The 27,095-nt window shown below is 46.6% G+C and overlaps 2 protein-coding genes and 2 long non-coding RNA genes across 4 annotated transcripts in view; all 4 read right to left on the reverse strand.

Annotated features, from left to right (window-relative positions):
• Positions 1 to 872, reverse strand: LOC148377475 (uncharacterized). Its single transcript, XR_015856683.1, has 3 exons — positions 822 to 872; positions 633 to 709; positions 1 to 165 (listed from the first exon to the last, which is right to left on the reverse strand). It is a non-coding gene; the product is annotated as an uncharacterized LOC148377475 (long non-coding RNA).
• LOC148377476 (uncharacterized) overlaps positions 868 to 27,095 on the reverse strand; it is a 27,885-nt gene continuing 1,657 nt past the window's right edge. The window contains exons 4-10 of the mRNA XM_088368226.1: positions 26,512 to 26,681; positions 26,310 to 26,388; positions 7,073 to 7,243; positions 6,872 to 6,949; positions 4,939 to 5,027; positions 1,176 to 1,205; positions 868 to 989 (exon numbers count right to left, since the gene is read on the reverse strand). Coding sequence (XP_088224352.1) covers positions 962 to 989; positions 1,176 to 1,205; positions 4,939 to 5,027; positions 6,872 to 6,949; positions 7,073 to 7,243; positions 26,310 to 26,388; positions 26,512 to 26,681 — 645 coding nt within the window. The 3' untranslated portion in view covers positions 868 to 961. The remainder of the gene's footprint in view (positions 990 to 1,175; positions 1,206 to 4,938; positions 5,028 to 6,871; positions 6,950 to 7,072; positions 7,244 to 26,309; positions 26,389 to 26,511; positions 26,682 to 27,095) is intronic.
• On the reverse strand, positions 10,442 to 11,808 carry LOC148377477 (janus kinase and microtubule-interacting protein 3-like). Its single transcript, XM_088368228.1, has 5 exons — positions 11,749 to 11,808; positions 11,595 to 11,672; positions 11,305 to 11,538; positions 11,100 to 11,225; positions 10,442 to 10,730 (listed from the first exon to the last, which is right to left on the reverse strand). The coding sequence occupies exons 1-4, from the start codon at positions 11,770 to 11,772 to the stop codon at positions 11,109 to 11,111; spliced, it is 453 nt and encodes a 150-aa protein (XP_088224354.1). The 5' UTR covers positions 11,773 to 11,808; the 3' UTR covers positions 10,442 to 10,730; positions 11,100 to 11,108.
• Positions 18,676 to 19,828, reverse strand: LOC148377478 (uncharacterized). Its single transcript, XR_015856682.1, has 3 exons — positions 19,524 to 19,828; positions 19,335 to 19,411; positions 18,676 to 18,867 (listed from the first exon to the last, which is right to left on the reverse strand). It is a non-coding gene; the product is annotated as an uncharacterized LOC148377478 (long non-coding RNA).

Raw genomic sequence — 27,095 nt, forward strand, 5'->3', positions numbered from 1 at the left:
CTGCTGAAGTTCTAACTGGACGTCCATCAGTTTGGTTCTCAGCTCGTCATTGGCGGCCTGAAGGGCGTCCGTTCGCTCCGCCTTGGCCCGCCCTGCCGGAGCTCGTTTGGACATCTCTTACTCGAGTCTCGCCCGGTCGTCAGTCAGAGATCACAACATTTGTACCTGGAGAGCACAAACGCAGCGCTGTTTTCCACTGGCTTCGAACTCAACTTCAATCGGTACCGTAACTTACAACATCATAAACATAGAACTAGCTTGACTTATTCATTGAATAAATGCATTTGGTTCTTCAAAACTGCATCACGCAACATAGCGTGACCGAGACGGCCGTTATCCACCTGCGTGAAGTTATTTGGTGAAATGAATGAGATGTTTAAGACACCATCGTTCTGTCTCTATGTAGATGAAGGTAAATAATCGATTGCTGAAGGTCCAAAGGTGTTGTGATAAACAAATAAACATATTAGTGATTAGTGACATATTTGTGATAAACATATTAGGCAGGATAATCACATATGTTAACGTGACTGCCCACACTGTATTTATTTATGGTTATTTGTTAAATCGAGTACTGTTAGACATGAAATAGGAAGTGTTTAACATAAATGGAAGACGAAAGGGGTACTCACCATTGTAGCTCCTGCTGGTCAATGATACGAGCCTCTTCTTGCAGTGGAAAACATACAGCCAACAAACACCGTGGAACCTAAAGGAATGAAATTAAACATTAACATTTAGCCTCAACCAACATTCACAGATACAACGCAACGCAAACTACACAAACGTAAATCTTTTTAAACACAATGAGTTGTACTTACCGTGTACGCTCTAGACGGTCCACTTGCAAGCGGAAAATAAAGATATTTCTGTTGATAATCGTCGTGTTTGTATCCGGTGTCTCGCTCAAGGCCATTGCGCCCACAGATTTGAATTTTGGCGAGAGTTCAGCCTATTGACGTCATTTCCGCGGTGTAATACCCGCATATCTGAAACGGCAAAGTTAAGAGTAGAGTTAAAGTTTTTAGTCAACGCAATAATTTACAACCGTTGACCAGTCGAAATAATCGTCGAAATTTGGCGTCTGTGGCTGGAAGCAGACGCCGAGTTCGACATTCCTCCCAAACGCCACACTCCCTCGCTTTTCAGGGCTAAAAAAAAACAGTTGTAATTACCTTGTACGCTCTAGACGGTCAAGTTGCAAGCTGAAAACAAAAATATTTGCCTTGTTAGTCATCGTGTTACTAACAGCTGTGTCTTGTTTGCCAGAACTGCCGCTTTCCTACTTCCTGTTGCAAGCCACGCCCACGGATTATAATTTTGCCGTGAGTTCCGCCTATTGACGTCATGTCCGCGTCACATGACTGCGACGTAATATTATCTAAAACTGTTTGTGCGGTATTGTGTTGTTCTGTGCGGTATTGTGTTATTCTGTGCGGCGTCGTGTTGTTCTGTGCGGCGTCGTGTTGTTCAGTGCGACGTCGTGTTGTTCAGTGCGGCATGGTGTTGTTCAGTGCGGCATGGTGTTGTTCAGTGCGGCATGGTGTTGTTCAGTGCGGCATAATGTTGTTCAGTGCGGCATAATGTTGTTCAGTGCGGCATGGTGTTGTTCAGTGCGGCATGGTGTTGTTCAGTGCGGCATGGTGTTGTTCAGTGCGGCATAATGTTGTTCAGTGCGCCATAATGTTGTTCAGTGCGGCATGGTGTTGTTCAGTGCGGGATGGTGTTGTTCAGTGCAGGATGGTGTTGTTCAGTGCGGCATGGTGTTGTTCAATGCGGCATGGTGTTGTTCAGTGCGGGATGGTGTTGTTCAGTGCGGCATGGTGTTGTTCAGTGCGGCATAATGTTGTTCAGTGCGGCATGGTGTTGTTCAGTGCGGCATGGTGTTGTTCAGTGCGGCATGGTGTTGTTCAGTGCGGCATGGTGTTGTTCAGTGCGGAATGGTGTTGTTCAGTGCGGCATGGTGTTGTTCAGTCCGGGATGGTGTTGTTCAATGCGGGATCGTGTTGTTCAGTGCGGGGTGGTGTTGTTCAGTGCGGGATGGTGTTGTTCAGTGCGGCATGGTGTTGTTCAATGCGGCATGGTGTTGTTCAGTGCGGGATGGTGTTGTTCATTGCGGCATGGTGTTGTTCAGTGCGGCATGGTGTTGTTCAGTGCGGCATGGTGTTGTTCAGTGCGGCATGGTGTTGTTCAGTGCGGCATAATGTTGTTCAGTGCGGCATGGTGTTGTTCAGTGTGGAAAGGTGTTGTTCAGTGCAGGATGGTGTTGTTCAGTGCGGCATGGTGTTGTTCAATGCGGCATGGTGTTGTTCACTGCGGGATGGTGTTGTTCAATGCGAGATCGTGTTGTTCAGTGCGGCATAATGTTGTTCAGTGCAGCATGGTGTTGTTCAGTGCGGCATGGTGTTGTTCAGTGCGACATAATGTTGTTTAGTGCGGCATAATGTTGTTCAGTGCGGCATAATGTTGTTCAGTGCGGCATGGTGTTGTTCAGTGCGGCATGGTGTTGTTCAGTGCGGCATGGTGTTGAACAGTGCAGGATGGTGTTGTTCAGTGCGGCATGGTGTTGTTCAATGCGGCATGGTGTTGTTCAGTGCGGGATGGTGTTGTTCAGTGCAGGATGGTGTTGTTCAGTGCGGCATGGTGTTGTTCAGTGCGGAATGGTGTTGTTCAGTGCGGCATGGTGTTGTTCAGTGCGGCATGGTGTTGTTCAGTGCAGGATGGTGTTGTTCAATGCGGGATCGTGTTGTTCAGTGCGGCATGGTGTTGTTCAGTGCGGCATGGTGTTGTTCAGTGCGGCATAATGTTGTTCAGTGCGGCATGGTGTTGTTCAGTGCGGCATGGTGTTGTTCAGTGCGGCATGGTGTTGTTCAGTGCGGCATGGTGTTGTTCAGTGCGGCATAATGTTGTCCAGTGCGCCATAATGTTGTTCAGTGCGGCATGGTGTTGTTTAGTGCGGGATGGTGTTGTTCAGTGCAGGATGGTGTTGTTCAGTGCGGCATGGTGTTGTTCAATGCTGCATGGTGTTGTTCAGTGCGGGATGGTGTTGTTCAGTGCGGCATGGTGTTGTTCAGTGCGGCATAATGTTGTTCAGTGCGGCATGGTGTTGTTCAGTGCGGCATGGTGTTGTTCAGTGCGGCATGGTGTTGTTCAGTGCGGCATGGTGTTGTTCAGTGCGGAATGGTGTTGTTCAGTGCGGCATGGTGTTGTTCAGTGCGGGATGGTGTTGTTCAATGCGGGATCGTGTTGTTCAGTGCGGGGTGGTGTTGTTCAGTGCAGGATGGTGTTGTTCAGTGCAGGATGGTGTTGTTCAGTGCGGCATGGTGTTGTTCAATGCAGGATCGTGTTGTTCAGTGCAGCATAATGTTGTTCAGTGCAGCATGGTGTTGTTCAGTGCGGCATGGTGTTGTTCAATGCGGCATGGTGTTGTTCAGTGCGGGATGGTGTTGTTCAGTGCGGCATGGTGTTTTTCAGTGCGGCATAATGTTGTTCAGTGCGGCATGGTGTTGTTCAGTGCGGCATGGTGTTGTTCAGTGCAGGATGGTGTTGTTCAGTGCGGCATGGTGTTGTTCAATGCAGGATCGTGTTGTTCAGTGCAGCATAATGTTGTTCAGTGCAGCATGGTGTTGTTCAGTGCGGCATGGTGTTGTTCAATGCGGCATGGTGTTGTTCACTGCGGGATGGTGTTGTTCAATGCGGGATCGTGTTGTTCAGTGCGGCATAATGTTGTTCAGTGCAGCATGGTGTTGTTCAGTGCGGCATGGTGTTGTTCAGTGCGACATAATGTTGTTTAGTGCGGCATAATGTTGTTCAGTGCGGCATAATGTTGTTCAGTGCGGCATGGTGTTGTTCAGTGCGGCATGGTGTTGTTCAGTGCGGCATGGTGTTGTTCAGTGCAGGATGGTGTTGTTCAGTGCGGCATGGTGTTGTTTAATGCGGCATGGTGTTGTTCAGTGCGGGATGGTGTTGTTCAGTGCAGGATGGTGTCGTTCAGTGCGGCATGGTGTTGTTCAGTGCGGAATGGTGTTGTTCAGTGCGGCATGGTATTGTTCAGTGCGGCATGGTGTTGTTCAGTGCAGGATGGTGTTGTTCAATGCGGGATCGTGTTGTTCAGTGCGGCATGGTGTTGTTCAGTGCGGCATGGTGTTGTTCAGTGCGGCATAATGTTGTTCAGTGCGGCATGGTGTTGTTCAGTGCGGCATGGTGTTGTTCAGTGCGGCATGGTGTTGTTCAGTGCGGCATGGTGTTGTTCAGTGCGGCATAATGTTGTCCAGTGCGCCATAATGTTGTTCAGTGCGGCATGGTGTTGTTTAGTGCGGGATGGTGTTGTTCAGTGCAGGATGGTGTTGTTCAGTGCGGCATGGTGTTGTTCAATGCGGCATGGTGTTGTTCAGTGCGGGATAATGTTGTTCAGTGCGGCATGGTGTTGTTCAGTGCGGCATGGTGTTGTTCAGTGCGGCATAATGTTCAGTGCGGCATAATGTTGTTCAGTGCGGCATGGTGTTGTTCAGTGCGGGATGGTGTTGTTCAGTGCAGGATGGTGTTGTTCAGTGCGGCATGGTGTTCAGTGCGGGATGGTGTCTTTCAGTGCGGCATGGTGTCGTTCAGTGCGGCATGGTGTCTTTCAGTGCGGCATGGTGTCGTTCAGTGAGGCATGGTGTTGTTCAGTGCGGCATGGTGTTGTTTAGTGCGGCATGGTGTTGTTCAGTGCGGGATGGTGTTGTTCAGTGTGGCATGGTGTTCAGTGCGGCATGGTGTTGTTCAGTGCGGTATCGTGTTGTTCAGTGCGGTATCGTGTTTCTCAGTGCGGTATCGTGTTGTTCAGTGCAGTATCGTTGTGTTGTTCGTATTGTGTTTAACACTTAGCCTCTAACACTTAGCCTCTAACACTTAGCCTCTAGCATCTAGAAGGTAAATAAATAGGAAGGAAGGACTCACCGGTGACGTCTTCGCCCACGTCCAAGCGTTGTACTTTGTATTTTCATCCTTCTGACAGTGGAAAACATAGCCAACAAACACCGTGGAACCTAAACGAATGAAAGAAAACTATCATTTGGCCACAACCAACATTCACAGATACAACACAATGTGACGTGAGGGGTTGAGGTTAAAGGTTGAGTGAAGGGCCCTCGTTTTAAACTACTTTTTTGAAAAGGATTGGGAACAAGTAAGACGTATTTAATTTATTTAATGGGAAGTAGTAAGAGCTATTGAATTTAATCTATGTATTATATTCTATTGTATTGTATTCTGTTGTATTCTTTTGGATTGTATTCACACTAACCCCACTAAAACTTCAGCCCAAAAAAACTTGCCTCTGGCGCCTAGCCTCTGGCACTTAGCCTCTAACACTTAGCCTTTAACACTTAGCCTTTAACACTTAGCCTTTAACACTTAGCCTAGAAGGTGAATAAATAGGGTTAAAGGTTGAGTGAAGGGACCTCGTTTTAAACTACTTTTTTGTAAAGGAGTGGGAACAAGTAAGACGTATTTAATTTATTTAATGGGAAGTAGTAAGACTTATTAAATTTATTTAATCTACTTTTCTTCCCAGGCAAAATTTGATGTGCTGCAATTCCAAATTTCCAAAGTGAATGAAGGAATGAAGTCCTTTAAATTATGATTTTGTATAAATACTAGGCATTAACACAAAATCGACGGCACAAAATGGGCAGACTTTACTTGTTTGAAAAGGACTGGTTACAAGACAGACTTTTTTAATTTATTTAATGGGAAGAAGACTTATTTAGTTTAATTGATCTATTTTTGTTCCCTGGCAAAATTCGATTTGCTGCAATTCCAAATTTACAAAGTGAATGAAGGAAAGAAGTCGTTTAAATTATGATTTTGTTTAAATACTAGGCATAGACACAAAATCTACGGCACAAAATGGGCAGACTTTACTTGTTTGAAGAGGACTGGTTACAAGACAGACTTTTCTGATTTATTTAATGGGAAGAAGACTTATTTAGTTTATTTAATCTATTTTTGTTCCCTGGCAAAATTGGATTTGCTGAAATTGTATTTTGCCAAATCTTGCCTTGAGACCTGATAGGAAGTATTAAACGCTTAGTTAAATCAATACAAGTTGGTAATAAGAGCGAGTAATGTTGGTTGAACCGATGAATGAAGGTTGAAAGCAATTTAAATTATGACTTTGTATAAATACTAGATATTAACAGAACATCTACTGCGCGAAATGGGCAGAGTTTACTTGTTTGAGAAGGAGTGGCTTATTCAAAACTAAGATTTATTTAATCTGTTTGTTCCCAGGCAAAATTGGATGTGATGCAATTCCAAATTTCACCACATGATGGTGCCCAATTTTGACTTCATAGGACATATTAAACACTTAGCTTGTTATTATGTTCAAGGTAATCAGATTTGTTTATTATTCTAATGGCCTCTTCAAAACTATTCTGGATTACTACTTTGGATCTATTCTACATTACTTGGCAACAACATACTCTGTAACAGATTAGGCAGTATAATCATATCTGTTAACTTGAGAGTGCCCACACTCAATCTACTTATCGTGATGTGTTAAATCAATTACTGTTAGACATTATTTGTCTGATAATCTACCAAATCTTTGAATTGAAGAATTTGTGATTTAATTAATAGCTTGTTGTTATGTTAAGGGTAATCAGACTTGTATATAATTCTAATGGCCTTCTTTTGAAAACTATTCTGAATTACAACTTTGGATCTTATATTACTTTGCAACAATCTACTCCGTGACAGATTAGGCAGTATAATCACATATGTTAACTTCAGTGCCCACACTGTATTTATTTATGGTTATTTGTTAAATCAAGTACTGTTAGACATGAAATAGGAAGTGTTTAACATAAATGTTATGGCTACTCACCATTGTAGCTCGCTCCTGGTCAATGATACGAGCCTCTTCTTGCAGTGGAAAACTTGCAGCCAACAAACACCGTGGAACCTAAAGGAATGAAATTAAACATTAACATTTCGCCTCGACCAATTTTCACACGTACAACGCAACGCGGCTACACTTCTGCTATTACAAACGTAAATCTCCTTAAACACAATGAGTGTTACTTACCGTGTACGCTCTAGACGGTCCAGTTGCAAGCAGAAAATAAAGATATTTCTGTTGATAATCGTCGCTGCTCAGTGGCTCACGGCCATCGCGCCAACAGATTTGAATTTTGGCGGAGGTTCGGGCAATTACGTCATATCCGCGGCATTTGACTGCGACGTAATACCCGCTTATCTGAAACGGCAGTTAAAAGTAGAGTTACATCAAGTTTTCTTGGAACCTAAACGAATGAAAGAAAACTATCATTTGGCCACAACCAACATTCACAGATACAACACAACGTGCGGGGTTGAGGTTAAAGATTGAGTGAAGGGCCCTCGTTTTAAACTACTGTTTTGAAAAGGAGTGGGAACAAGTAAGACGGATTTAATTTATTTAATGGGAAGTAGTAAGACTTATTAAATTTATTTAATCTACTTTTCTTCCCAGGCAAAATTTGATGTGCTGCAATTCCAAATTTCCAAAGTGAATGAAGGAATGAAGTCCTTTAAATTATGATTTTGTATAAATACTAGGCATTAACACAAAATCGACGGCACAAAATGGGCAGACTTTACTTGTTTGAAAAGGACTGGTTACAAGACAGACTTTTTTAATTTATTTAATGGGAAGAAGACTTATTTAGTTTAATTGATCTATTTTTGTTCCCTGCCAAAATTCGATTTGCTGCAATTCCAAATTTCCAAAGTGAATGAAGGAAAGAAGTCGTTTAAATTATGATTTTGTTTAAATACTAGGCATAGACACAAAATCTACGGCACAAAATGGGCAGACTTTACTTGTTTGAAGAGGACTGGTTACAAGACAGACTTTTCTGATTTATTTAATGGGAAGAGGACTTATTTAGTTTATTTAATCTATTTTTGTTCCCTGGCAAAATTGGATTTGCTGAAATTGTATTTTGCCAAATCTCGATTTGAGACCTGATAGGAAGTATTAAACGCTTAGTTAAATCAATACAAGTTGGTAATAAGAGCGAGTAATGTTGGTTGAACCGATGAATGAAGGTTGAAAGCAATTTAAATTATGACTTTGTATAAATACTAGATATTAACAGAACATCTACTGCGCAAAATGGGCAGAGTTTACTTGTTTGAGAAGGAGTGGCTTATTCAAAACTAAGATTTATGTAATCTGTTTGTTCCCAGGCAAAATTGGATGTGATGCAATTCCAAATTTCACCACATGATGGTGCCCAATTTTGACTTCATAGGACATATTAAACACTTAGCTTGTTATTATGTTCAAGGTAATCAGATTTGTTTATTATTCTAATGGCCTCTTCAAAACTATTCTGGATTACTACTTTGGATCTATTCTACATTACTTGGCAACAACATACTCTGTAACAGATTAGGCAGTATAATCACATATGTTAACTTGAGAGTGCCCACACTCAATCTACTTATCGTGATGTGTTAAATCAATTACTGTTAGACATTATTTGTCTGATAATCTACCAAATCTTTGAATTGAAGAATTTGTGATTTAATTAATAGCTTGTTCAGGGTAATCAGACTTGTATATAATTCTAATGGCCTTCTTTTGAAAACTATTCTGAATTACAACTTTGGATCTTATATTACTTTGCAACAATCTACTCGGTGACAGATTAGGCAGTATAATCACATATGTTAACTTCAGTGCCCACACTGTATTTATTTATGGTTATTTGTTAAATCAAGTACTGTTAGACATGAAATAGGAAGTGTTTAACATAAATGTTATGGCTACTCACCATTGTAGCTCGCTCCTGGTCAATGATATGAGCCTCTTCTTGCAGTGGAAAACTTGCAGCCAACAAACACCGTGGAACCTAAAGGAATGAAATTAAACATTAACATTTCGCCCGGACCAACATTCACACGTACAACGCAACGCGGCTACACTTCTGCTATTACAAACGTAAATCTCCTTAAACACAACGAGTGTTACTTACCGTGTACGCTCTAGGCAAAATTGGATGTGATGCAATTCCAAATCTATCTGAAACGGCAGTTAAAAGTAGAGTTACATCAAGTTTTCTTTTTTAATCAACACAATCATTTACAACCGTTGACCAGAAAGAATCGTCGAAATTCGACGTCCCCCACAAACGCCACGCTCACTCGCTTTTCAGGGCAACAAAAGTACTTCTTTTTAAAAACGATGAGTTGTACTTACCGTGTACGCTCTGGACGGTCCAGTTGCAAGCAGAAAATAAAAATATTTCTCTTGTTAGTCGTATGTTACCATCCGCTGTGTCTTTGTCAACATCGCCGCCATTTTCCTACTTCCTGCTGCGAGCCACGCCCACGGATTTAAATTTGGGCGGAAGCTCTTTCCATTGGCGTCGTTTTCGCGTATAGCAAATCCGATTGGTTGGGAAGGGGGCACGGTTATGCAGCCGAGGAGTCCTGTGATCGGTGGGATGTAAAGTAGGCGTCGACGTCACGTCCGCGTCACGTGACCACGACGTGGCAGACGTCAAATAGCAACCGCTGTTTTGTTTAGTAGACTTACAGTTGTTATGCATTGACATAATGGCGCACACACCAAATAGATTTAAATAAATTAAATAATTCTTCTGCCCACTCTCTTTTAAACAAGTTAACTCTCCCCGCGGATTTGAATTCCGGCGAAAGTTACGCCCATCGACGTCACGTATGTCACGTGACCACGACGTGGCAGATGTCATATAGCAACCGCTGTTTTGTTTAGTAGATTTACAGTTGTTATGCATTGGCATAATGGTGTGCACTCAAAATAGATTTAAATAAATTAAATATTTCTTCTGCCTACTCCCTTTTAAACAAGTTAACTCTGCCCACGTCCATTGACGTCTTGTCTGCGTCACGTGACCACGACGTAGCGACGTCATATAGTAACCGCTGTTTTGACCAGTAGACTTAGTTATTATGCGTTGACATAATGGCGCACTGGTTAGCATGGCCACCTCTTAAGCATGATGATGCGGGTTCGACGCCTGATCAATGTTAGCATGGAGTGAGCTGAAGTGCATGGCGCTGAAGATTTGAATCTTTGAAATGCGCTGAGGTCTGACATATCAGGCAGAATGGTTTGCCATCACGTTCAACAAAAAATAGAAACTTTCCCACTCTGATTAAAACGTCCTGTGTTCATCTACGTATTTTCGTTTTGCTGTGCATCTTTTCCCTGCCATTTCGAGAGCCCAATTGACACTCATAGTTTAAAGAAATGTGTTTGCCCATCCTACTTTGTGGAATTTCACCACATGCGCTTTTGACCAAAATACCAAATTGAACTCAAGTGAAGCCAACACGCACAACCCCCCCCCCCCCCACACACACACACACACACACAAATGTTGATATGAACATAAAAGAGCCGCATGCGGTTCGGGAGTTGCGGCTTGGCCAAACCTGTACTATACAACTTTATTTGTATAAAATTTTCACAACAGCTGTCACACAAACAAAGCGGGAAAAACCGAAGACGTGCGTGTTCCGCCCACGCTGGATTTATTTGCACCTTTGAAAAGACACCGTATTGCCGCAGATGTGGCAAAGAGTACTTTTGGGCATCTGAGACGGAAGGATGTCCAAAGCATCACGTCACCTGCTCTGGTAGGCATGGTGGTGGGACGTTGAGGTCAACCGCTTTGGGGTTGGCTGACTCTTTGATTGCAGGATGCCACACACTTGAAGACAGAAGCAGAAAAGCAGAGCTAAATGCAAAATGTACTCACCGGTGACTCCAATTTTTTTCCCCCCTGAAGAAACAGCTGGACGGGTGGCCCCGGCTGGCCAGTGGGACTCTTGTTATTCTGACCCTTTTTAGTGCGCGTTTGGGGCAACAACCGTTTTTTGTGGCGCTCTCTTCTGGTTCAAAAGTGCCCTGCATGTGAATTTGCTTTTCCTGCCTTCTGATTGGATGAGCGCCGGTGTGACGCGGTGCCTCTGTCACCGTGGCGGGGGGTATACGTTGGCATCGGAGCGTCTGCCAACGTCTGAGACCGGCTGGCAGTGTATCGGAGGTGTCGAGTGCGGTGCCGCTGGAGCTCACTCACCAGCTGGTGTTAGGGCCACAGAATGAAGGCCAAGGAGAAGAATAGAAAGAGAAACAGAAACTTCTCCTCCAATTGTTTGATTTGTCTCTTCTGAGCTTCGATGAATTCTTTCAGCTCTTTGTTCCTCTAGGACGGACAAATGGAAAGTGGCATTCAAAAGCCAGTAAGCGTGCAAGTAAGTGCCGGGCTGGCTTTGGGCCCTTACCTGTTGCGCGCTGTGCAGCAGATCCATTCTCTCTTGGAGGATGCAAGCGTCGCGCTCCCTCAACTCGCACATCAGGGCTCGCTTCCATTGGTCCACGGCGCTCCTAAGCTCTTCTCTCTGATCCGCCGTCAGCACGTCATTCACGCCAGCGTGGCTGGCTTTTTCGCCGTCCGTGGCGGGGCAGTCCCGCTGCGGTAGCGCCTCGTACAACATGGCCTCCAGCTCCAGGATCCTCTGGGCCGCAATCCTCGTCCATCAGTGGTCCGGCGGGAGATTTGAGGGCGGCTTACCTTATGAGCCTGGTCCATGGAACACTTCCTGAAGTCCAACTCTTCATCCAGGTAGCCCTTCTGCTTGCAGAACATATCCTAGCACAGCTCAAGGTCAGAATTGTTGGGGCACATTGCCGGAGTTCCCCTTGGCTGATGTCGCGTGTCTGTCTACCTTCTCACTTTCAATGTCCAACATCTTCTGTTGAAGTGCTGACTTGGTCACTTTGATGTATTCTAACCACTGAGGAAAGGCTGCTGTCACATAAGCAGAATGCGAGAGCGTGCGTGGACGTGCGCGTTACCTTCTCGGCTAGGGTGAGAAGGGTCCTGGCGTGAATCACGACCACCTGCTCCTCGTTGGTGAGATTCTGCAAGAGCCCAAAGGCACAGCGTCAACAAGCTTCTTTCAGCGCAAAGCCTTCCAAAAGTCACATTTGAGCCGCCGAGTCTCGTGGAGTGCGAACATAAGGAGTTCGACATACACTTACGGCGTTATAGCCCAGGATGTCCAGCTTCTTCATCAGATCACTGATGACGATGTCCGGGGGAAAGGCGCAAGGAGCAATGTAAGGTGTTCTGGGACCTCGGGTTAAGGTTAGGGTTGCGAGGGACGCCTTACGTACGCTCACGCCCTCGGCCTCGCAGTAGATCTGCAAAGGGCTGAGGCCGTCTGGGAAACGGACTTGCAGAAACTTCAAGACGGGGGAGCGCCACTCCCTCTCCTGAAAGGCAGAGGCATGCATCCGTCCGTCCGTCCGTCCGTCCGTCCGTCACATCTCTGGCCTCAACACGCTTGTGCGAGTCTTCCCACCTCCAGCTCCAGGATGCGGAACTCAAGCAGTTCGTTTTGGTCTCGGATATCCTGGATGTGCTCTTTCAGACGCGCTTCTTCCGCCTCCATCCGCCTGACCTGAAAAGACAGTCAGACCTCATCTGCGGGGCTTCCCGACAGGTGTGACGCCAAGCGACTCCGCCCAGCGCCTTTCTTTCCGTCACCTTTTCGGCCAACTGCTGATTGCTCTGACGCAGCAGCTGCTTCTCCTCCACCCACTTGACATTCTAGAAGAGACAAACGCGTGGACAGCTTTGGAATGTTGTGTCATTTTCATCCACAAATTCTTTGGTTGACTGGAAAATGACATTTGCTTTTCTCCGCATTTTCCCAGCCACGTTCGGGGGGGGGGGGGGGGGGGGGGTTGGTCCAGTAATGCCAGACGGATGAGTGACTGAAGAATGTAGCTATTTTGTCTGAGAAAAAGGTGTGCTCATTGATGAGCTTACCTGTCCTTGTTGCTTCAGCGCTGACTCCAGATCTGCTACTCTGCTTTGATAGTGACCCATTTCTACCATCAGCTTTTCTCTGGTCTGAAAGGAGGAGGAGGGAGGCTCCTCCTCCTCCTTTCAGACCAGAGAACACCCGAGGCTGGGTGAGAACGGGGAGGCTGCGACCCGGCCGGGGGTTGCGGGAAGGGGCGCCACCTTGATCTCCTTCTCGGCGTCGTAGTCCCCTTTCGCTGGTCTGGGCTAGCAGAGCGTAGGCTCGTTGCAGCGCTTGATATTCTTGCGTCAGCTGGCGGTAGCGAAGCTCCGCCTCTTCATGCACACACCAATGCAACACAGCACTAGTACCAGAATCAGTCAGACCGGCGACAAAGCACCCGCGACGCAAAGACGAGTCCGATTCCAGGCTGAAGAGGAATGTTTGGTGCCAATACGCTGGCAGAAATGGCGGGCTACCTCTTCGGGTTCCGTGTCGGGGGTTCTGTCGGTGTGAAAAGACAAGGACGATCCGTCCGAGTCCACCAACACGTCTTCGTCGTAGCCGTAAAATGTTTCGATGACCTGCGGGCGCGGAAGCAAACATCTCTCTGAACAAACTGAAGCGACACCTCACGATGAATCGACGAGAGGAACGATAGCGAGAAAAAGGCCATTTCATCTTGCGCAACACCAAGCAGCCGCAAACAAACAGACTCACCTTGCAGGACCTCACGCTTTGTTCCTCCTCAGAGATTCTCGACGTCGGTATCGTAGCAGCAAATCTCTCTCCTGTCGACACAAATAATCCGCCTTTGAGATTCTTTGGATGCAAAGGGAACGAACGGCTCCGGCGCAGAAACAAACGCGACTCACAATGACATTTCTGACATGAGCTCCTGTCTCCAGAGCCTGAAAAACACGTCACCGGCGATGATTGGAGGGACGCTCGTCTTTTCCAAAAGTGACAACTACAGGGTGTGTCAGGGTTTTCCAGATTATCTTTATCGTATCATTGTGTTGCTTTGACTTTGACTGCGACCTGTAATAAATAATATTATTTATCCCTTATTTATCCCTATCGCTTATCCCTTCCTACACAAAGTCGTAAAACACCCCTTGCTATGTTTTGACTAGAGGTCAAGGGCTTCCTCTATTCAATCCACTCTTACACCCACCCTGTTTCTCTTAATTAAAATGCTCGTGCAGGAGCCGAGAGTCAGACTTCATTCGTACAACGGATGGACTCTCCACCTGCAGGTGTCCAAAAGAACTTACTTGTCTCCCGTGTGGTTCTTGCAAAATAAGTTGGAGCGAGCGCAACTCTAACAGGGTGCATTTTGCCACTAGCTGCCTACGGACAATGACGTCGCGCTCGCGGCTCATGGTTGACGGGCTGAGCAGCCGGGCAAGTCCGTCGTTTTCAGCGCACAGCGAGTGGCAAAGGCGCTGACAAAACGGGAGCTTTGAGCTGCTGAAAACGGCAAAACAAGTCTAAAGCGTGTTCAAACGCGTGCGCACAATGCTCCTGCTTGAAAGGTCGGAATTTAAGGGGCCAATTTTTTGGATGGCGGCCGCCGGCCAAGCTTTGGACGGAAAAGGTTTCCTGGCGACAGCGAGCGAGCGCGGCGCTGCCGTACGTGCACCGAGTCGCCTGCCTGAAGACCTTGGACAAGTCGTCGATGATGTGCCGCTGCTCCACAACTTGAAGGAACTCCATTTCACCGTCCTGCTGGCCGCAACCGCGGTCCAGGTCATTGAGCGAACTAGGCCTTCTCTGTGGAACACAAATGCAGTGGACTCTGTTGGCACGCCGCCGTTGTCCGCGTCGACTTACCAAGCTTGCCATCTCCTCGTTCTCCTGGGTGACAAAGCGCACTTTGTTTTCAAGGCGACACAGCACCAGCGAGAGTTCTTCATTCTTCCTGCTCAGGCGTTTGTTTTTGTACAGGAGTGGCAGAAACTGGCTTTCTGTTTCTCTCAGTCGCTTTAGCTGCAAGCATGAAGTGCGGGATGTGAAAGACGCACAACACGCGGGCCAGAACGTATCCATTCCTTTTGCATCGGTTTGAACGGAATCGTGGCTTTGGCTCCCAATAAAAGACATCTACCAGGCAACCGACTCGCCGCGCCGCTCAACTAATAAGCAAGCGCAATGGGTGCCTCGCTGGATGGCGCGCATCAAACGTAGCGCAAACCTTCAAGCGTGCCGTCAATAAATTACCAGTTCATTGCGCTCTTCAGAAAGCAGGGCGTTTCGATCCTCCAGTTTCCTGATGACTGCGCTGAGCTCAGCGATTTTCAGATGAAACCGTCGCGTGTCCCGATCCTCCTGAGACTGAAAACGCCCCGCAACACACACACACAAGCACTCGTTCAAAGTTCAAAACTGTTTTTGTGCTACCTTCATCCAGCAACGAACTAAGTCATGCGTACTGCAAGTGTGTGATGAGGTGGCTTACGCAATGAAGAGGATTGCTAGTAGCGGCGTTGACCCCACTTCCAGGGTAGTTTAGGCCCGCCCTTTGGGAATCCCTCAGGGCAGCGATCTGCTGCTCGGCAGCCTGAGTCTGCAGCTGAAGGCGGTGGACGTGGCCGGCCCCAGGGCTTCATCCAAAACACTAACCGCTCTGTCTTTCAGCTTGATCTCATCCGTCTGGATGTACAAACGGGGAGCGCTCAGGCAGGCGGGCAAACTCATTTGCCAGAATTGTGACAAAAACAAAGAGAGCAACCGGCCAATTTTTTTCTGGAATCGACTAGAACACCTTTGCTGTGACAAAAGCGAAGCGAGCAACCGGACATTTTCTTCTTGTGAAATAGAATAGAATAGAATGCCTTAGGTGTCATTGCACTGCAGGTATACAACGAAATTGGGAACATAGCCACGCACCGCGCATCTGATCAGTCCTACCAGTCGGCGGATCTCCCTCTCGCAGTCTCTCTTGGTTCGGCTCAGCTCCTCCCGATGCTGGTGATGAGCCGATCGGAGCTCGGCCGCTCGGGACTGCCAGGCCTGCTGGGCCGCTGCCAGGGCTTCTTCCGCGCTCCTGGTGGAGGCGACACCGCTCGGTCTCCCGACACCGCCGCGTCTCCTCCACCTCCGCCAGCAAAGCGCCCCCCCTCCTCACCTGAGCAGACATTGCGCCACACCGGGCCGTTGAGACCGCAACGGAGCGCCGCGACGCTTACTGGGGACAAGCTACACAATACGGTAGCGGCCGCATCGAAGCCCGACGTGGCGTGCGGATAGTCAGACACGGATAGAGCGGATCACCTTGTCCATGGAGCCGTCCCTCAGGCTGAGGACCAAGGCATTCAGTCGCTGGATCTCTCCATCTTTGATTTTGATCACTCTCATCAGCTCCATTTCATGCTGCCGCAGTAATGTCTCCCTGGTAATGGCTAACTCTTTCTGCTTCTCCTCATGGAGTTTGCTTTTGAGTTCCGTCATGGCGGCGGTGGCACGGTGGTGCTCCGCCCGCAGGTCCTGACTTCTCTCTCTCTCCAGACAGCTGACCTGACATGACTTAGACTTAGACAAACTTTATTGTCATCTTGTCTGCACATGGTGCATACAAAACGAAATTCCGTTGCATACGTCTTACAACAAAGTAGTGATATTGCAGTTGAATAGAAGTAACATATCCTATGAAAATATATATATATACATATATACTATATATATATATATATATATTAAAAATAAGTATAAAGTGCAGCAGTGATAATTATGCAATAGTGCAAGTAGGCAAAACAGTATTCAAGAGTGTGCAGAGGAATGCTAAACCATGTATTAAACTTCTATTTAAAGGGTTTATACAAGTTCAGTAAAGTTGGTAGTGCGAGATAGTGCAAGATAGAGGTCCGTAGTGTCATAAAGTACAGTTCTGTGAATGTGTGATGCAGAGTTCAGTTTAGAGCTCAACAGTTCTAGTGTTCAACAGTCTGATGACAGCAGGGAAAAAGCTGTTGCAGAACCTGGTGGACCTGCAGCGGATGCTGCAAACCTCTTCCCAGAGGGCAGCAGGGAGAACAGTCCATGGTGGGGGTGTGATGGGTCATTGATGATGTTACGGGCACGGGACATGCAGCGCTGAGATGAAATGTCCTGAATGGAGGGAAGAGGAGCCCCTATGATCCTCTCTGCTGTCCTCACCACTCTCCTCACGTTCTTCCAATCGGAGGCGGTGCAGCCTCCACACCACACAGAGAGACAGCTTGTCAGAATGCTCTCTATGGTGCTCCTGTAGAACGTCCTCATGATGGGTGGGGGCAGGTGGGCTCTCCTCATCCTCCGCAGGAAGTACAAGCGCTTCTGTGCCCTCTTGACCAGTGCCGTAGTGTTCATAGTCCAGGTGAGGTCTTCTGTGATGTGGACCCCCAGGAATTTGGTGGTGCTGACCACCTCCACAGCTGAGCTGTTGATGATCAGTGGAGCGTGGTGAGGCTGTTTTTTCCTGAAGTCGACGATGATCTCCTTCATCTTCTCCTCATTCAGGATCAGGCTGTTTTCTCTGCACCAGCCCACCAGCTGCTCCACCTCCTCTCTGTAGTCCAGGTCGTTGTTGTCTCTGATGAGCCCCACCACCGTTGTGTCGTCTGCTGACTTCACGATGTGATTGGTGGTGAACCTGAGGACGCAGTCGTGTGTCATCAGGGTGCACAGCAGGGGGCTCAGGACGCAGCCCTGAAGGGAGCCTGTGCTGAGGGTGATGACATCAGAGGTGTTCTGTCCGACCCGGACTGACTGAGGTCTGTTGGTGAGGAAGTCTAGCAGCCAGTTGCGAAGGGGGGTGTTGAAGCCCAGGTGTTCCAATTTTCCTACCAGATGCTGTGGGATGATGGTGTTAAACGCTGAGCTGAAGTCCAGGAACAGCCTCCGCACATGGGTGTTCTTCTCCTCCAGGTGAGCCAGGCTCAGGTGAAGAACGGAGGAGATGGCGTCCTGAGTGGAGCGGTTTTGCCGGTCGGCAAACTGGAACGGGTCAAATAATAGGGGGAGTCTGGAAACGATGTGACCTTTAAGCAGCCTTTCGAAGCACTTCATCATAACCGGAGTCAGTGCAACAGGCCGGTAATCATTAAATGAGGTGATTTGAGGTTTCTTCGGCACCGGAATGATGGAGGCAGTCTTAAAGCACGCCGGCACTGTGGCTTGGCCCAGCGAGGTGTTAAAAATGTCTGTGATGACCCCAGCCAGATGACTTGCACATTCCCTGAACACACGCCCAGGAATGTTGTCGGGGCCAGGGGCCTTACAGGGGTTGACTCTCCTCAGGGTCTTCAACACATCGGCGGAGTCAAGGCAGAGTACCTCCTCTTCCTGATGGGGGACAGTTTTAACTGCTGGAGTGCCGTTTAGTGCCTCGAACCTCCCAAAGAAGTTATTTAGACCATTTAGAAAGTCAGCATCAACTACACCCACCGGGGGGGGGGAGGGTGAGTTGTAGTCTGTAATCGCCCGTATGCCTTGCCACATACTCCTGATGTTTTTGACGTCGTGGAAACGATCCTGAAATTTTCGACTGCGGTCTCGCTTCGCTATCCTGATGGCACGGTTCAAGTTGGCTCTCGCTGTCCTCAGTGTCTCCTTGTCGCCAGACTTGAAGGCAGAGTTCCGCGCTCGTAGCGTTTGACGTACCTCCTCAGTCATCCAGGGTCGTTGGTTGCCCCGGGTGATGATATTCTTAGTGGTGCTGACGTCCTCGGTGCATTTGTTGATGTAGGCTGACACAGTCATGGCACACGCATGTCTAATCTACATCGGGAAAACTGGGAGGGAGGGAGGCAGGCAGGGAGGCAGGCAGGGAGGCAGGCAGGGAGGCAGGCAGTGTCTGTCTGTTGAGGTTTTCACCTTGTTCTTCTCCTGCTGAAGTTCTAACTGGACGTCCATCAGTTTGGTTCTCAGCTCGTCATTGGCGGCCTGAAGGGCGTCCGTTCGCTCCGCCTTGGCCCGCCCTGCCGGAGCTCGTTTGGACATCTCTTACTCGAGTCTCGCCCGGTCGTCAGTCAGAGATCACAACATTTGTACCTGGAGAGCACAAACGCAGCGCTGTTTTCCACTGGCTTCGAACTCAACTTCAATCGGTACCGTAACTTACAACATCATAAACATAGAACTAGCTTGACTTATTCATTGAATAAATGCATTTGGTTCTTCAAAACTGCATCACGCAACATAGCGTGACCGAGACGGCCGTTATCCACCTGCGTGAAGTTATTTGGTGAAATGAATGAGATGTTTAAGACACCATCGTTCTGTCTCTATGTAGATGAAGGTAAATAATCGATTGCTGAAGGTCCAAAGGTGTTGTGATAAACAAATAAACATATTAGTGATTAGTGACATATTTGTGATAAACATATTAGGCAGGATAATCACATATGTTAACGTGACTGCCCACACTGTATTTATTTATGGTTATTTGTTAAATCGAGTACTGTTAGACATGAAATAGGAAGTGTTTAACATAAATGGAAGACGAAAGGGGTACTCACCATTGTAGCTCCTGCTGGTCAATGATACGAGCCTCTTCTTGCAGTGGAAAACATACAGCCAACAAACACCGTGGAACCTAAAGGAATGAAATTAAACATTAACATTTAGCCTCAACCAACATTCACAGATACAACGCAACGCAAACTACACAAACGTAAATCTTTTTAAACACAATGAGTTGTACTTACCGTGTACGCTCTAGACGGTCCACTTGCAAGCGGAAAATAAAGATATTTCTGTTGATAATCGTCGTGTTTGTATCCGGTGTCTCGCTCAAGGCCATTGCGCCCACAGATTTGAATTTTGGCGAGAGTTCAGCCTATTGACGTCATTTCCGCGGTGTAATACCCGCATATCTGAAACGGCAAAGTTAAGAGTAGAGTTAAATAAAGTTTTTAGTCAACGCAATAATTTACAACCGTTGACCAGTCGAAATAATCGTCGAAATTTGGCGTCTGTGGCTGGAAGCAGACGCCGAGTTCGACATTCCTCCCAAACGCCACACTCCCTCGCTTTTCAGGGCTAAAAAAAAACAGTTGTAATTACCTTGTACGCTCTAGACGGTCAAGTTGCAAGCTGAAAACAAAAATATTTGCCTTGTTAGTCATCGTGTTACTAACAGCTGTGTCTTGTTTGCCAGAACTGCCGCTTTCCTACTTCCTGTTGCAAGCCACGCCCACGGATTATAATTTTGCCGTGAGTTCCGCCTATTGACGTCATGTCCGCGTCACATGACTGCGACGTAATATTATCTAAAACTGTTTGTGCGGTATTGTGTTGTTCTGTGCGGTATTGTGTTATTCTGTGCGGCGTCGTGTTGTTCTGTGCGGCGTCGTGTTGTTCAGTGCGACGTCGTGTTGTTCAGTGCGGCATGGTGTTGTTCAGTGCGGCATGGTGTTGTTCAGTGCGGCATGGTGTTGTTCAGTGCGGCATAATGTTGTTCAGTGCGGCATAATGTTGTTCAGTGCGGCATGGTGTTGTTCAGTGCGGCATGGTGTTGTTCAGTGCGGCATGGTGTTGTTCAGTGCGGCATAATGTTGTTCAGTGCGCCATAATGTTGTTCAGTGCGGCATGGTGTTGTTCAGTGCGGGATGGTGTTGTTCAGTGCAGGATGGTGTTGTTCAGTGCGGCATGGTGTTGTTCAATGCGGCATGGTGTTGTTCAGTGCGGGATGGTGTTGTTCAGTGCGGCATGGTGTTGTTCAGTGCGGCATAATGTTGTTCAGTGCGGCATGGTGTTGTTCAGTGCGGCATGGTGTTGTTCAGTGCGGCATGGTGTTGTTCAGTGCGGCATGGTGTTGTTCAGTGCGGAATGGTGTTGTTCAGTGCGGCATGGTGTTGTTCAGTCCGGGATGGTGTTGTTCAATGCGGGATCGTGTTGTTCAGTGCGGGGTGGTGTTGTTCAGTGCGGGATGGTGTTGTTCAGTGCGGCATGGTGTTGTTCAATGCGGCATGGTGTTGTTCAGTGCGGGATGGTGTTGTTCATTGCGGCATGGTGTTGTTCAGTGCGGCATGGTGTTGTTCAGTGCGGCATGGTGTTGTTCAGTGCGGCATGGTGTTGTTCAGTGCGGCATAATGTTGTTCAGTGCGGCATGGTGTTGTTCAGTGTGGAAAGGTGTTGTTCAGTGCAGGATGGTGTTGTTCAGTGCGGCATGGTGTTGTTCAATGCAGGATCGTGTTGTTCAGTGCAGCATAATGTTGTTCAGTGCAGCATGGTGTTGTTCAGTGCGGCATGGTGTTGTTCAATGCGGCATGGTGTTGTTCACTGCGGGATGGTGTTGTTCAATGCGGGATCGTGTTGTTCAGTGCGGCATAATGTTGTTCAGTGCAGCATGGTGTTGTTCAGTGCGGCATGGTGTTGTTCAGTGCGACATAATGTTGTTTAGTGCGGCATAATGTTGTTCAGTGCGGCATAATGTTGTTCAGTGCCGCATGGTGTTGTTCAGTGCGGCATGGTGTTGTTCAGTGCGGCATGGTGTTGTTCAGTGCAGGATGGTGTTGTTCAGTGCGGCATGGTGTTGTTCAATGCGGCATGGTGTTGTTCAGTGCGGGATGGTGTTGTTCAGTGCAGGATGGTGTTGTTCAGTGCGGCATGGTGTTGTTCAGTGCGGAATGGTGTTGTTCAGTGCGGCATGGTGTTGTTCAGTGCGGCATGGTGTTGTTCAGTGCAGGATGGTGTTGTTCAATGCGGGATCGTGTTCAGTGCGGCATGGTGTTGTTCAGTGCGGCATGGTGTTGTTCAGTGCGGCATAATGTTGTTCAGTGCGGCATGGTGTTGTTCAGTGCGGCACGGTGTTGTTCAGTGCGGCATGGTGTTGTTCAGTGCGGCATGGTGTTGTTCAGTGCGGCATAATGTTGTCCAGTGCGCCATAATGTTGTTCAGTGCGGCATGGTGTTGTTTAGTGCGGGATGGTGTTGTTCAGTGCAGGATGGTGTTGTTCAGTGCGGCATGGTGTTGTTCAATGCGGCATGGTGTTGTTCAGTGCGGGATGGTGTTGTTCAGTGCGGCATGGTGTTGTTCAGTGCGGCATAATGTTGTTCAGTGCGGCATGGTGTTGTTCAGTGCGGCATGGTGTTGTTCAGTGCGGCATGGTGTTGTTCAGTGCGGCATGGTGTTGTTCAGTGCGGAATGGTGTTGTTCAGTGCGGCATGGTGTTGTTCAGTGCGGGATGGTGTTGTTCAATGCGGGATCGTGTTGTTCAGTGCGGGGTGGTGTTGTTCAGTGCAGGATGGTGTTGTTCAGTGCAGGATGGTGTTGTTCAGTGCGGCATGGTGTTGTTCAATGCAGGATCGTGTTGTTCAGTGCAGCATAATGTTGTTCAGTGCAGCATGGTGTTGTTCAGTGCGGCATGGTGTTGTTCAATGCGGCATGGTGTTGTTCAGTGCGGGATGGTGTTGTTCAGTGCGGCATGGTGTTTTTCAGTGCGGCATAATGTTGTTCAGTGCGGCATGGTGTTGTTCAGTGCGGCATGGTGTTGTTCAGTGCAGGATGGTGTTGTTCAGTGCGGCATGGTGTTGTTCAATGCAGGATCGTGTTGTTCAGTGCAGCATAATGTTGTTCAGTGCAGCATGGTGTTGTTCAGTGCGGCATGGTGTTGTTCAGTGCAGGATGGTGTTGTTCAGTGCAGGATGGTGTTGTTCAATGCGGCATGGTGTTGTTCAGTGCGGGATGGTGTTGTTCAGTGCAGGATGGTGTTGTTCAGTGCGGCATGGTGTTGTTCAGTGCGGAATGGTGTTGTTCAGTGCGGCATCGTGTTGTTCAGTGCGGCATGGTGTTGTTCAGTGCAGGATGGTGTTGTTCAATGCGGGATGGTGTTGTTCAGTGCGGGATGGTGTTGTTCAGTGCAGGATGGTGTTGTTCAGTGCGGCATGGTGTTGTTCAATGCGGCATGGTGTTGTTCAGTGCAGGATGGTGTTGTTCAGTGCGGCATGGTGTTGTTCAATGCGGCATGGTGTTGTTCAATGCGGCATGGTGTTGTTCAGTGCGGCATGGTGTTGTTCAGTGCGGCATGGTGTTGTTCAGTGCAGCGTAATGTTGTTCAGTGCGGCATGGTGTTGTTCAGTGCGGAATGGTGTTGTTCAGTGCGGCATGGTGTTGTTCAGTGCAGGATGGTGTTGTTCAGTGCGGCATGGTGTTGCTCAGTGCGGCATGGTGTTGTTCAGTGCGGGATGGTGTTGTTCATTGCGGCATGGTGTTGTTCAGTGCGGCATGGTGTTGTTCAGTGCGGCATGGTGTTGTTCAGTGCGGCATAATGTTGTTCAGTGCGCCATAATGTTGTTCAGTGCGGCATGGTGTTGTTCAGTGCGGGATGGTGTTGTTCAGTGCAGGATGGTGTTGTTCAGTGCGGCATGGTGTTGTTCAGTGCGGCATAATGTTGTTCAGTGCGGCATAATGTTGTTCAGTGCGGCATAATGTTGTTCAGTGCGGGATGGTGTTGTTCATTGCGGCATGGTGTTGTTCAGTGCGGCATGGTGTTGTTCAGTGCGGCATGGTGTTGTTCAGTGCGGGATGGTGTTGTTCAGTGCAGGATGGTGTTGTTCAGTGCGGCATGGTGTTGTTCAGTGCGGCATGGTGTTGTTCATTTCGGCATAATGTTGTTCAGTGCGGCATAATGTTGTTTAGTGCGGCATGGTGTTGTTCAGTGCGGGATGGTGTTGTTCAGTGCGTTATAATGTTGTTCAGTGCGGCATGGTGTTGTTCAGTGCGGCATGGTGTTGTTCAGTGCGGCATGGTGTTGTTCAGTGCGGCATAATGTTGTTCAGTGCGGCATAATGTTGTTCAGTGCGGCATGGTGTTGTTCAGTGCGGGATGGTGTTGTTCAGTGCGGGATGGTGTTGTTCAGTGCGGCATGGTGTTCAATGCGGAATGGTGTTGTTCAGTGCAGGATGGTGTTGTTCAGTGCGGCATGGTGTTGTTCAGTGCGGCATAATGTTCTTCAGTGCGGCATGGTGTTGTTCAGTGCGGCATGGTGTTGTTCAGTGCGGCATGGTGTTGTTCAGTGCGGCATAATGTTGTTCAGTGCGGCATGGTGTTGTTCAGTGCGGCATGGTGTTGTTCAGTGCGGCATAATGTTCAGTGCGGCATAATGTTGTTCAGTGCGGCATGGTGTTGTTCAGTGCGGGATGGTGTTGTTCAGTGCAGGATGGTGTTGTTCAGTGCGGCATGGTGTTCAGTGCGGGATGGTGTCTTTCAGTGCGGCATGGTGTCGTTCAGTGCGGCATGGTGTCTTTCAGTGCGGCATGGTGTCGTTCAGTGAGGCATGGTGTTGTTCAGTGCGGCATGGTGTTGTTTAGTGCGGCATGGTGTTGTTCAGTGCGGGATGGTGTTGTTCAGTGTGGCATGGTGTTCAGTGCGGCATGGTGTTGTTCAGTGCGGTATCGTGTTGTTCAGTGCGGTATCGTGTTTCTCAGTGCGGTATCGTGTTGTTCAGTGCAGTATCGTTGTGTTGTTCGTATTGTGTTTAACACTTAGCCTCTAACACTTAGCCTCTAACACTTAGCCTCTAGCATCTAGAAGGTAAATAAATAGGAAGGAAGGACTCACCGGTGACGTCTTCGCCCACGTCCAAGCGTTGTACTTTGTATTTTCATCCTTCTGACAGTGGAAAACATAGCCAACAAACACCGTGGAACCTAAACGAATGAAAGAAAACTATCATTTGGCCACAACCAACATTCACAGATACAACACAATGTGACGTGCGGGGTTGAGGTTAAAGGTTGAGTGAAGGGCCCTCGTTTTAAACTACTTTTTTGAAAAGGATTGGGAACAAGTAAGACGTATTTAATTTATTTAATGGGAAGTAGTAAGAGCTATTGAATTTAATCTATGTATTATATTCTATTGTATTGTATTCTGTTGTATTCTTTTGGATTGTATTCACACTAACCCCACTAAAACTTCAGCCCACAAAAACTCGCCTCTGGCGCCTAGCCTCTGGCACTTAGCCTCTAACACTTAGCCTTTAACACTTAGCCTTTAACACTTAGCCTTTAACACTTAGCCTAGAAGGTGAATAAATAGGGTTAAAGGTTGAGTGAAGGGACCTCGTTTTAAACTACTTTTTTGTAAAGGAGTGGGAACAAGTAAGACGTATTTAATTTATTTAATGGGAAGTAGTAAGACTTATTAAATTTATTTAATCTACTTTTCTTCCCAGGCAAAATTTGATGTGCTGCAATTCCAAATTTCCAAAGTGAATGAAGGAATGAAGTCCTTTAAATTATGATTTTGTATAAATACTAGGCATTAACACAAAATCGACGGCACAAAATGGGCAGACTTTACTTGTTTGAAAAGGACTGGTTACAAGACAGACTTTTTTAATTTATTTAATGGGAAGAAGACTTATTTAGTTTAATTGATCTATTTTTGTTCCCTGGCAAAATTCGATTTGCTGCAATTCCAAATTTCCAAAGTGAATGAAGGAAAGAAGTCGTTTAAATTATGATTTTGTTTAAATACTAGGCATAGACACAAAATCTACGGCACAAAATGGGCAGACTTTACTTGTTTGAAGAGGACTGGTTACAAGACAGACTTTTCTGATTTATTTAATGGGAAGAAGACTTATTTAGTTTATTTAATCTATTTTTGTTCCCTGGCAAAATTGGATTTGCTGAAATTGTATTTTGCCAAATCTTGCCTTGAGACCTGATAGGAAGTATTAAACGCTTAGTTAAATCAATACAAGTTGGTAATAAGAGCGAGTAATGTTGGTTGAACCGATGAATGAAGGTTGAAAGCAATTTAAATTATGACTTTGTATAAATACTAGATATTAACAGAACATCTACTGCGCGAAATGGGCAGAGTTTACTTGTTTGAGAAGGAGTGGCTTATTCAAAACTAAGATTTATTTAATCTGTTTGTTCCCAGGCAAAATTGGATGTGATGCAATTCCAAATTTCACCACATGATGGTGCCCAATTTTGACTTCATAGGACATATTAAACACTTAGCTTGTTATTATGTTCAAGGTAATCAGATTTGTTTATTATTCTAATGGCCTCTTCAAAACTATTCTGGATTACTACTTTGGATCTATTCTACATTACTTGGCAACAACATACTCTAACAGATTAGGCAGTATAATCATATCTGTTAACTTGAGAGTGCCCACACTCAATCTACTTATCGTGATGTGTTAAATCAATTACTGTTAGACATTATTTGTCTGATAATCTACCAAATCTTTGAATTGAAGAATTTGTGATTTAATTAATAGCTTGTTGTTATGTTAAGGGTAATCAGACTTGTATATAATTCTAATGGCCTTCTTTTGAAAACTATTCTGAATTACAACTTTGGATCTTATATTACTTTGCAACAATCTACTCCGTGACAGATTAGGCAGTATAATCACATATGTTAACTTCAGTGCCCACACTGTATTTATTTATGGTTATTTGTTAAATCAAGTACTGTTAGACATGAAATAGGAAGTGTTTAACATAAATGTTATGGCTACTCACCATTGTAGCTCGCTCCTGGTCAATGATACGAGCCTCTTCTTGCAGTGGAAAACTTGCAGCCAACAAACACCGTGGAACTTAAAGGAATGAAATTAAACATTAACATTTCGCCTCGACCAATTTTCACACGTACAACGCAACGCGGCTACACTTCTGCTATTACAAACGTAAATCTCCTTAAACACAATGAGTGTTACTTACCGTGTACGCTCTAGACGGTCCAGTTGCAAGCAGAAAATAAAGATATTTCTGTTGATAATCGTCGCTGCTCAGTGGCTCACGGCCATCGCGCCAACAGATTTGAATTTTGGCGGAGGTTCGGGCAATTACGTCATATCCGCGGCATTTGACTGCGACGTAATACCCGCTTATCTGAAACGGCAGTTAAAAGTAGAGTTACATCAAGTTTTCTTGGAACCTAAACGAATGAAAGAAAACTATCATTTGGCCACAACCAACATTCACAGATACAACACAACGTGCGGGGTTGAGGTTAAAGATTGAGTGAAGGGCCCTCGTTTTAAACTACTGTTTTGAAAAGGAGTGGGAACAAGTAAGACGTATTTAATTTATTTAATGGGAAGTAGTAAGACTTATTAAATTTATTTAATCTACTTTTCTTCCCAGGCAAAATTTGATGTGCTGCAATTCCAAATTTCCAAAGTGAATGAAGGAATGAAGTCCTTTAAATTATGATTTTGTATAAATACTAGGCATTAACACAAAATCGACGGCACAAAATGGGCAGACTTTACTTGTTTGAAAAGGACTGGTTACAAGACAGAC

This window comes from Syngnathus floridae, unplaced genomic scaffold, assembly GCF_059516105.1.
Source record: "Syngnathus floridae isolate MCC-2025c unplaced genomic scaffold, RoL_Sflo_1.0 HiC_scaffold_151, whole genome shotgun sequence".
In the NCBI taxonomy this organism is placed as follows: Eukaryota; Metazoa; Chordata; class Actinopteri; order Syngnathiformes; family Syngnathidae; genus Syngnathus; species Syngnathus floridae.